General features: G+C 43.0%; 1 protein-coding gene across 1 annotated transcript in view; it reads left to right on the plus strand.

Moving 5' to 3' along the window:
- Nucleotides 1-4,102: 4,102 nt before the first annotated feature.
- The window catches only part of LOC143032584 (uncharacterized), a 39,122-nt gene continuing 31,495 nt past the window's right edge, over nucleotides 4,103-11,729 (plus strand). Inside the window, exons 1-2 of the mRNA XM_076197450.1 lie at nucleotides 4,103-4,314; nucleotides 5,026-5,231. Coding sequence (XP_076053565.1) covers nucleotides 4,103-4,314; nucleotides 5,026-5,231 — 418 coding nt within the window. The remainder of the gene's footprint in view (nucleotides 4,315-5,025; nucleotides 5,232-11,729) is intronic.

The following is an 11,729-nucleotide window of genomic DNA, read 5'->3' on the forward strand; positions in this document are numbered from 1 at the left end:
CTGACGACCTGGAAGGCTGACAGAGTTCCATTGCCCGGTATCACATTCAGAACCTCCCGGACGCTCCCATACACTCCCGGACGCTCCCATACACTCCCGGACGCTCCCATACACTCCCGGACGCTCCCATACACTCCCGGACGCTCCCATACACTCTTGGACGCTCCCATACACTCCCGGACGCTCCCATACACTCCCGGACGCTCCCGTACGCTCCCGGACGCTCCCATACACTCCCGGACGCTCCCATACACTCCCGGACGCTCCCATACACTCTCGGACATTCCCGGACGCTCCCCGGACACTCTTCCGGACACTCCCAGACACTCTTCCGGATCTGGAACCTGAGGTCCTCTTCGGCCCAAGAACGGAAGAACTTCGAGGAAGGTTCTGACCTTCGCTGAGGAGTTATCGATCTCAGGGTCGAACTCGAAGATTCACGAGCCGCCAAGAAGTCTATCTCTGAAAAAGGTCTAACTTCGGTGCGCCTCTTCATTCATTCGTGGCATCTCTGGGTTTTCATATATATATATATATATATATATATATATATATAATATATATATATATATATATATATATATATTATATATATATATGTATATATATTTATATATATATATATATATGTATATATATATATATATATATATATATATACACTATATACTCTATATATATATCTATATATATATACACTATATATATATATATATGTATACACTATATATATATATATATATGTATATATATATATATACATACATATATACAATATATACACATACATATATATATATATATATATATATATATATATATACATATATATATATACATATATATATATGATATATATATATTTATATATATATATTTATATATATATATATATATGTATATATATATATATTATATTGTTACGGTAACATTCAGTTTTGCTTTACCATTTGTTCCTTCTATTCTTCTTCCTCCTCCCCCCTCGTCCTCTTCTTCCTCCTCCATCTTCTCCCTATTTCTCTTCCTTTTCTTACTCCTCCTCCTTGTCCTCTTCGTCTTCCTCCTCGTCCTCCCCGTCTTCCTCTTCTTCCTCTTCGTCTTCCTCCTCCTCTTCCTCCTCGCAGACCCTGCCACCGCCCCAGTTCAAGATCCGTCCCTGATCGCGATTCTGGTCCGGTTCCGTCATCGAGTCTGGGGATCCGGCCTTGACTCCACTTCTCTACAGTAATCTAACTTGAAAGACTGCACAGGTTTTAGCCCTTTATGTAATATAAATGTATATATATAAAAACTATATATATATATATATATATATATATATATATATATATATATATATATATATATATGCAAAGTAGACCACTTGGAAAAAGAAACTAACGAAGCAGAGCGCTTTCGTATATTACATCTTCAGTGCAACAAGATGTAATATACGAAAGCGCTCTGCTTCGTTAGTTTCTTTTTCCAAGTGGTCTACTTTGCATAAGTGAACACACGTACCCGTGTTCTTGTTAGCATATATATATATATATATATATATATATATATATATATATATATATATATATTTTTTTTTTTTTTTTTTTTCCATCTCTAGCAGTACCCTTCTATTTGAGGTTATCATGCCACCTGAGGACCGAATGGAATCGCCAGGACTTCGACGGATCAAAAATCGATACTGACCGCCTAGGATCTCTCCAGCCAGATCGGGGCTGGTGCCGAGGCGAGGCGATCGATGCCTTTTGTGTCGCCGTCTCAATGTTTCAATTCGATTAATCTCGCCCTCTCCCCCACCTCCCCCTCCCCCACCTCCCCCTTCCCCCGTCCCCTCCTCCTATCCCCCTCTCCCCTACCCCCTACCCCCAAACCCCCTTTCCCCTACACCGTTCCCCTCCCTCCCCACCTCCCCTTTCCCCCGTCCCCCTCCCCCTATCCCCCTCTCCCCTACGCCTACCCCCTCCCTCCCCCCAAACCCCCTGCCCCTACTCCTTTCCCCTGTCTTCCCTTTCTCTCCTCCCTCCTCTCCCCTCCCCCTCTCCCCCTCCCTTTACCTCACATTTCCCCCAACCTCCATATCACTCTCCCCCTATCTCCCCTTCCCAGGTCCCCTCTCCCTCTCCCCCTCCCTCTTTCTCCTCCCCTTCCCCCTATTCCTTATACCCATACCCCCCTCTCCCTTCCCCCCCTTGGACCAAGGACAGCGATCCTCCTCCTCCTCTCCCCCCTTTCATCCTCCCCCTTTCCCCCCCCTCCGCCTTCTCCCCCGGCCCAAGGACAGCGACCCTCCTCCTCCTCCTCCCCCCCATCACGTCACTTCCACTGCCCCCTGACGTATTATTTGCGTCAATTTAAACGTCCGGCGCGTCTTTAGTGTCTTTATTATGTCAAACCAATGTTTGCTCCCCTTTCCCGTGAATAGCCGAGGAGGGTGAAACAAGGTCATCCAAGGGGGGGGAGGGGGAGGGGGAGGGGAGGGGAGGTAAGGACATCGTGACTGTCCTAATCTGCCTTGTACAGTTGCTCTTGTAAGTCCTGTTTTTTTTCTCAGAAACCCAACGCTGCTATCAGAACCCTTTTTTTTTTATTCTGCTACAGGGTAATTTTTGAAGGATTTTTTTTTTTCCCAAGTGAAATTTGATTTGTATAATTCAAAAATTTGGACAAGACTTTGGATAATGACCATTCCATCGTTTGACAAATCTATTTTGATTAAGATTTTCATTACGTTCATAAACATATTTGTGGTATTTCTCATTTTTTATTATTACCCAGGGTTTACTTGGTAATCAAACGTTTGTTAAGGAATTAACTAAAGTTTTTATATACATGCATATTTTTTTTCATTTATATATATTGTTCCTCTGTCTTGTTACCCTCCTCTTCTTCTACTTCTTCCTTCTCCTCCTCCTCCTTCCTCTCTTCCTCCTCCCTCTCCTCCTGCTCTTCTTCCTTCTCCTCCTCCACCTCCTCCTTCTCCTCCTCCTTTTCTTCTTCCTTCTCCTCCACCTCCTCCTCCTGATCCTCCTCTTCTTCATGTCGAAGATTACTTCTTATTAGACCAATCAAATACAAGACGTCACGATTTTAAATTAATTGGTAAAAGATTTTCTTCGAAGAAAGTAAGTTTTCTTTAACCGGGTTGTTAATGTGTGGAATTCGTTACCTTCCACTGTCGTTGAAAGTAACACAATGATAACATTTAAAAATCGCTTAGATAGATATATGGACTCTAATCCGCAAATAAAACATTATCCCTTGGAATAAAAGATCTGACAGCCCGGCATTTAATTGTAATTGGATAGGGTAGTATTAGCAGTATTATTAGTTCATCTTCTATCGCTTAGTTGCCCTGCTTTCTTAACTGTAGCTTAGTATAGTAAACACAAACAGCCTCGTTAGGGCCAGTAGGCCTGCTGTTGTTTGTTCTTCCTCTGTTTTCCTTTGTGCTCCTTCTCCTCCTCCTCTCCTCTCCTCCTCCTTCTCCTCCTCCCCTCTCCTCCTCCTCCTTCTCCTCCTCCCCTCTCCTCCTCCCCTCTCCTCCTCCCCTCTCCTCCTCCTCCTTCCCTTTATTTTTCCTCCTCCTCCCCTCTCCTCCACCTCCTCCCTCTTCTCCTCCTTCTCCTCTTCCTTTTCTTCCTCCTCCTCTTCCTCCTCCTCCTCCATATCCTCCTCCTCTGTTTCGGAACGTTTTATCCCAACGTTCATACAGAATTTGCTTTTTGTGTTTTAGGTTTGCGAAACGTTGATAGGCATAGGGGGGGAAGGGGGCATGTGAGGGTCATGTGGGGGAAGGGGGCTTAGGGGAAGGGGGGATTACGTGGTGGTTAATGGGAGGTGCAACAGCATGATCATGTATATGTGCAATTACAGCATAAGATATGCATCATACTGAGTGCAAGTCTTTTACAACTGTGTCCTCCTCAAATGTGGCACTGGCGCTTAAGTCTCATTCCATGTGAGGCTCCAATTCTCACGAAAAATATCCACCCCGGTGTCACACTGTCCGGGCGCCGCAGTTGCGTCTTGTCGTTGGTTACAGCAAATTCTCCGGTTGCTGTCGCCAGGTGATTTCATTAAGGTGATTGAACTTGCAAACGTCATCATGTCGCCGCATCCGGCCACGCCGGAGAGTGTGACACCCTTCCTTACCGGGTGGTGCTCACCCTTTTTCGCCTGGATGTCGCCAGGCGATTTTATTCATCACAGTGCCACACACTTGGTAGGGAGTAGCTCCTTCCGGTGCCAGGTGGCACTTGAGAATGATAATCTAGGTACCGCCACATTGTGGCTGCGTGGTAACACAGAAGGTACCGTGTCGGTCTCATAAGTAGGTGGTCGTGAGTTCGATTCCCGGGACCCGCTGCAGGCTTACTGCGTTCGTTCCCGACAGCCCTGGACAGGCGGAGAGTCGACCCAACATTGGCAAAAAAAAAAAAAAAAAAAAAAAAAAAAAAAAAAAAAAAAAAAAAAAAAAAAAAAAAAAAAAAAAAAAAAAAAAAAAAAAAAAAAGCTTACCGCAACTAACAGGGCTTTCTCCTACTATGGGTTTCTCACTTCCCACTGCTTGAGTGTTGGATGGTGAGTTTAATTCAATGCCAAGGTATTTAATTAATTTCGTTGTCACCTTCTTCGTTGGAAAGGGGTTGAATTTGTTAAAATTATTCCCTAAGTACGACGGTATTTTGCAATATATTTTCACTTTTAACATAAATTATCTTAACCTAACGTAAACTAACCAATTTGTTTTCCAGATTAACTTGTATAGACAATTGTTCCTCCCACCCATCCACCTACCCCAATTATCCCGGGGATTGGTATGGTGTATATAAAATACCTCTAGTTACATTAGAAAATGAAACACATAACAAAAAAATAAAATCTTAAGAACGTTTAGAAATTCGACACAGGTATTGTTGGTATATATATATATATATATATATATATATATATATATATTTTTTTTTTTTTTTTTTTTTTTTTTTCCCTACTTCTTTCTAAACGCTTGATTCTTTTTCCTTCCTACAGACGGTTCGGGACGAAATGCTCAGGCTGCCTCCAGGGCATCTCCCCGCAAGACTTGGTCCGCAAGGCGAGAGACCGCGTGTTCCATCTGAAGTGCTTCACCTGCTGCGTGTGCCGGAAACAGCTTTCCACGGGTGAAGAGCTCTACGTTCTGGACGAAAACAAATTCATTTGCAAACATGACTACATGAGCGGCAAGGCCATGACAGGTGAGGGTGCTGGGTCGATGCAGACCCTCCTTTACCAGCGCTTCTGTCCTTTGGGACAATCCCTACCCCTTTGTTGTTGTCTGTTAGATTAAGTTTCATGTTGACGTGAAGATGAGGGTGTGTACATCTATGTGTATGTATATCTATGTGTGTGTATTTTGTATATTCATGTACGTTTTGTTTCTCCTTCTGGCACCCAAAGGAAGAGATTTTGTTCACGGTGCCACTTGATCCTGGCACTGTGAACTACAGACTCAGGTGTGAAATGACACTATAACACTTAATGGGAGGTACTTGGCACTAGTTGGCTGTGGACTATAGGGTGAGGTGTAAATTGGCACTATAACAATCCTCTCAGTGGAAGATACTTGGCACTCCTTGGCATTCTGGTTGATGCAATGTGACACTAAATCATACATCCGGGTTTTGAGTCTAAGAGTCCAGCTGGCATCATTCTGTGGCACAGCGAATTATAGATAGAAGTGTACACAAGAACATAAGAATGGAAGAGATTGCAAGAGACCATAAGGCCTACACTAGGCAGTTCCATGTCCTTTACCTGTCATCCCTATCCATAAAGTTATCTAACCTCCTCTTAAAACAACAAATAGTTTCAGTGCTCACTTTATGGTTACAAAGTTTATTCCATTCATTAACTACTCAATTGGTAAATCAGTTCTTATCTACGTCCCTCTTAAAGTTCTCTTGGTGGTTAGGTACTTGGAAGAAACCTTCATTCCTGGCGCTTGAAAGACTTTCTTCTGGCCAACGCCGGGTGAATTTATTCACCTGAGGACTCCGGGATTTCCATCTGTGATCTACGGTCCTCAGGAGACGGATGGGGGGAGCAGAGAGTTCCACAAAGGAACCAAAACCGAAAATTAGTGGGATTTTGTGAATTTTGAGCAATTTTGTTTAATGTTGGATGTGAACCTTCTCCCTTCCTTCCCTCCTCCCTTCCTTCCCTCCTCCCTTCCTTTCCTCCTCTCTTCCCTCCTTCCTTCCTTCTCTCCTTCCTTTCTTCCGTCCTTCCCTCTTCCTTTTTTTCATCCCTTCCTTCCTTCCTTCCCCTCCTTTCTTCCTTCCCCTCCTCCATCCCTTCATTTCCTCCTCCCTTTCTTCCCTCCTCGTTCCTTCCCTTACTTCCCTCCTTCCTTCCCTCTCTCCTTCCTTCCTTCCTTCCATCCTTCCTTCCTCCCCTCTCCTTTTCTTTTTTCCTCCCTTCTTTCCCATCTATTTTTCATCGCTTCTCCCTTCCTTCCCCTCTTCTCTTCCTTCTCTCCTCTCTTCCTTCTCTCCTCTCTTCCTTCTCTCCTCCCTTCCTTCCCCTCCCCCCTTCCTTCACTCCTCCCTTCCTTCCCCTCCTCCCTTCCTTCCCCTCCTCCCTTCCTTCCCCTCCTCCCTTCCTTCCCCTCCTCTCTTCCGTCTCTCCTCTCTTCCTTCCCCTCCCCCCTTCCTTCACTCCTCCCTTCCTTCCCCTCCTCCCTTTCTTCTCTCCTTCCTTCCTTCCTTCCCTTCTGCCTTCCTTCCCTCCTTTCTTCCTTCCTTCCTCCCTTCCTTACCTCGTTCCTTGTACGCTTGTTCCCTCCTATCTCCTCTCCTATCTCCTCTCCTATCTCTCTTTCCCTGGTCCTTTTTCCTCTCTTGTTTGGCTCTACTCCAGTCCTCCTCCTTTTACCTCTTCTTCCTCTTTTTCTTCTTATTCTTCCCCTTCTCCTCTTTCGTTCTCTCCCTCCCTCCCTCCCTCCCCCTTTTTGTTGGAGCATTCAATTTGTCTTGCGTTTCCTTCTTTCTCTCACCTTTGTTCGCTCGCGTTTTCTTTGTCCGTCTTTTTCCTTTTTCTTCTTCTCTTTTACTCCTAACTCCGTCTTCTGCCTTCTCTTTTTCTTCCTTGCGTTTATTCTCTTCTTTTTCTTCTTTTTTCTTCCTCTTCTTCTTCTTGTTTTTGTTTTTCTTGTTTTTCTTCTTCTTTTTCTTCCCGTCTTCTTCTTTTTGTTTTTCTTCTTTCTTTTTCTTCTTCTTTTTCTTCTTTTTCTTCCTCCCCGTCTTCTTGTTTTTGTTTTTCTTCTTTTTTTTCTTCTTCTTTCTTCTTTTTCCTCTCCTTTTTTTCTTTTCTTTTTCTTCTTCTTTTTCCTCTTTATTTTTCTTCTTTTTTTTCTTCTTCTTTCTTCTTTTTCCTCTCCTTTTTTTCTTCTTTCTTTTTCTTTTTTCTTCTGTTTTTTCCTCCCCTTCTTTTTGTTTTTATTTTTCTTCTTTCTTCTTTTTTCCTCTTCCTCCCTTTATTGTTTTTGATCTTTTATTCTTTTTCTTCTTTTTCCTCTATTTATTTTTGTTTTTCTCTCTTTTCCTTTTCTTCTTCTTTTAATTTTTCTTCCCTTCGTTTTCTTCTTCCTCTTCCTTCTTTTGTTTCTTCTTCGTCTTCTTACTTTTTCTTCCCCTCCTTCTTCTTTCTTCTTCTTTATTCCTCTATTTTCTTATTCTTCTTCCTTCTTTTTCTTTTCTTCTTCATTTTTCTTCTTCCATCTTTTCTTCTTGATATTCTTCTTCCTTCTTTTTCTTTTCTTCTTCATTTTTCTTCTTCTTCTTGCTAATTCTTTTCTTCTTTTTCCTTCTGCTTCTGCTTTCTTCTTTTTCTTCTTCTTTTTCTTTTTCTTTCGCTTGCCTCTGCCCTTCCCTTGTTTTATCCATTTCCACATTTCTTTTATTCCATATTCTCTCTCTCTCTCTCTCTCTCTCTCTCTCTCTCTCTCTCTCTCTCTCTCTCTCTCTCTCTCTCCTCTTCTTGTACGTCCCTTCATCCCATTTTCTCATTCTCTTCACGGACCTCCCATTTTCTGTTCCCATTTTCTATTCCACTTCGTCCGTTTTCTTTTTGCTCCCCTTCCGTTTTCTAAACGTTTTCCCGCTCGCTCCTGCTGATGGCTCTCTATGTCCCTGAGTATCTTTTGTCAAAAAGATTTTTCTTTTCTTTTTAAGTGTACAGGCTTTTGTACTTCTATTGCACGTTTCCATGTTCCTCCTTTTGCCTCGTCCTTGTTACAGTGGGAATAATAAGTTTGTGGGCACTTGATGATGTGCCACACTTATGTGTATATATATATATATATATATATATATATATATATATAATATATATATATATATATATATATATATACGATACTGACACATATCTAGCTGTGCATCCTAGGAGCCATCCAATCAAGCGTAAGTCCCCTCTTCCTCCTCCTCCTCCTCCTCCTCTTATCCTCCTCATCTTCATCCATATCCTCATCCTAACCTTCATCCTTATCCTCATCTTCGTCCTCATTCTCATCTCCCCCACATCCTCATCCACATACTCACCTTTACCCTCATCCATGTCCTCATCTTTACCTTCATCCTCATCCTCATCTTCATTCTCATATTCGTCTCACCCACATTCACTTTCTCATCCTCATCCTCATCCACATTCTCATCCACTTCCTCATCCTTACCTTCATCCATATCTTCACCCTTACCTTCAGCCACATCCTCATCTATATCCTCATCCTAATCCACATCATCCTCACCTCCATCCACATTTTCATTTTCATCCTCATCTTCCGTCTCATCCTTACGCTCATCCTCATCCACAACCTCCTCCTCCTCCTCATCCTCATCCTTACCTTCACCTTCCGCCTCATGCTTATCCTCATCCTTCGCCTCCTTCTCCTCCTCCTCCTCCTCCTCCTTGCCTTTATCTTTCTTCTCATCCTCATCCTTACTTCCATCCTCATCCTCATCCTTACCTTCATATTCCTCCTCATCCAAATCCTCATCCTTACCTCCATCCACATTTTCATCCTCATCCTCATCCATATCCCCATCCTTACATTCATCCTCATCCTCATTTTTTCCTTCATTTTCCGTCTCATTCGCATCTACGTCCTCATCCTTGCGTTCATCTTCCGCCTCATTCTCATCCACATCCTCATCCTTGTCCTCGTCCATATCTTCATCCGTACCTTCATCCTCATCCTTACCTTTATCTACCTCCTCATCCTTGCGTTCATCCTTCTCATCCTCATCCTCACCCTCATCCTCATCCTTGTCCTTGTCCATATCTTCATCCTTACCTTCATCCACTTTCTCATCCTTGCGTTCATCCTTCTCATCCTCATCCTTGTCCTCATCTATATCTTCATCCTTACCTTCATCCTTATCCTTACTTTCATCCACCTCCTCATCCTTGCGTTCATCCTTCTCATCCTTATCCATATCCTCATCCTTGTCCTCGTCCATGTGTTCATCCTTACCTTCATCCATTTCCTCATCCTTGCGTTCATCCTTATCATCCTCATCCTCATCCTTGTCCTCGTCCATATCTTCATCCTAACCTTCATCCTCATCCTTACCTTCATCCACCTCCTCATCCTTGCGTTCATCCTTCTCATCCTCATCCTCATCCTTGTCCTTGTCCATATCTTCATCCTTATCTGCATCCACTTCCTCATCCTTGCATTCATCCTTTTCATCCTCATCCTCATCCTCGTCCATATCTTCATCCTTACCTTCATCCACCTCCTCATCTTTGCGTTCATCCTTCTCATCCTCATCCTTGTCCTTGTCCATATCTTCATCTTTACCTTCATCCACTTCCTCATCCTTGCGTTCATCCTTCTCATCCTCATCCTCATTCTTGTCCATATCCTCATCCTTACCTTCATCCACTTCCTCATCCTTGCGTTCATCCTTCTCATCCTCATCCTCGCTGCTCGCGGCGGGCGCGGGGCGGCCCGCTAATCCCGGCGCTATCACCATTACCTGGTCTAATCCCCCTTTTTCCCCGCCCCTAATCATCCCATCTCTCTCCTATTGCTTTTGTCCCTATTCTTCCTTCTCCTCCCTCCCTCCTCCCTCCTCCTCTTCATCCTCCCCTCCTCCTCCTCCTCCTCCTCCTCCTCTTCCTCTCCGTTGTCCCAGAGGAATTCTTTCGCTTCTGCATCCCTCTTTTGCTCTATGCTTTCCAACTTTTCTTTTTTCTTTTTCTTTTTTTTTTCTCTTTCTCGTTCTTTCCCCCTTGTGCGTCTGTGTCTGTTTCTCCTCTCTTTTCCTTATTCTTCGTTTCTCGTTTCGTTATCTTCTTCTATAGGTATTCCTTTATTTTGATTTTCTCCTTCGCCTTCTTCGTCTTCTTCGTCTTCGTCTTGTTCATTTCCTTAGTTTTCTTTCTTTTTTTTTTTTTGTCTCTTCTCTTCTCTTTTGTTTATTTTCTGTGTTTTTTTTCTTATCTGTTTCGTTTTTCTCTTATGCTCTCCATTTTTGTATATTTTCTTTTCGTTTCTTCTCTTTCTTCTGTACTTTCCTTGTATCCCCCCTTTTTCTTATTTCTCTCTTATTCTCTAATTTATTTACAATTTCTTTCCTCTGTCTTTCGTGCTCATCCCGTAAGACTTCCACTTTATCTTTCGCGATTCCAAATGTCTTTATATTTATGGACATTTAGCCAACCCTCTTTCTCCAATTACTTTCTACCTTACTGTCATCTTTCCCTCCCTCCTTCCTTCCTTCCTTCCTTCCCTCCTTCCTTCCTTACTTCCTTCCTTCCTCCCTTTCCTCATCCCTTCCTCCCTCCCTTCCTTTCTTCCTTCCTTCCTTCCTTCCTTCCTTCTGTCCACAATCTATCTCCAATTACTTTCTGCCTTATTATCATTTTCCCTCCTTCCTCCCTTCCTTCCTTCCTTCTTTCCTTCCTTCCTTCCTTCCTTCTATCAACCCTCTGTCTCCAGTTACTTCCATCTTTCTCTCCTCTCCCCCTTCCTTCCTTTCTTCCATCCTTTCTTCCTTCCTCCCGTCCTTCTTTCTTTCTTTCATTCCTTTCTTTATTCCCTCCCATCTTTTCTTTATTTCTTCCTTCTTTCCACACTTTCTTCCCTCCTCCCTTCCCTCCTTCTTTCTTTCATGTCTTTCTTTATCCCCTTCCACCTTTTCTTTGTTCCTCTCTTCCTTTCTCCTTTTTATCTTCCTTCCTTCTTTCCTGACTTGCATATTGCCATTTCCTCATCTTTACTTCTCGTCGTCTATTCCGTTAATTATTCCTATATATCTTTCCTTTCATTCTCTCTCTTTTTCTCTCTCTACCTCCCCCTCTCTCTCTCTCTCTCTCTCTCTCTCTCTCTCTCTCTCTCTCTCTCTCTCTCTCTCTCTCTCTCTCTCTCTCTCTTCGTTCTCTCCCTCTCCCTCCCTCCCTCCCTCCCTCTCTCTCTCTCTCTCTCTCTCTCTCTCTCTCTCTCTCTCTCTCTCTCTCTCTCTCTCTCTATCTATCTATCTATCTATCTATCTTCGTTTTTTCTCCCTCTCCCCCACTCCTCATTAGTCTCTTTTTCTCCAAAAATTCTTCTCTTCACTTACTCTCTTTCGTCTTTTCCTTTTTTTTCTATTTTTTCTCCTCTTCATAGTCATTGCCTATTCTTTTCCTTCGTCACTCTCTTTCATATTTTTTCTTACCTTCTTTCCTTCCTCTGTTTCCATCTCGAA

The sequence above is a fragment of the Oratosquilla oratoria genome, chromosome 14 (genome assembly GCF_046742065.1).
Source record: "Oratosquilla oratoria isolate Oo_2021 chromosome 14, ASM4674206v1, whole genome shotgun sequence".
Taxonomy (NCBI): Eukaryota; Metazoa; Arthropoda; class Malacostraca; order Stomatopoda; family Squillidae; genus Oratosquilla; species Oratosquilla oratoria.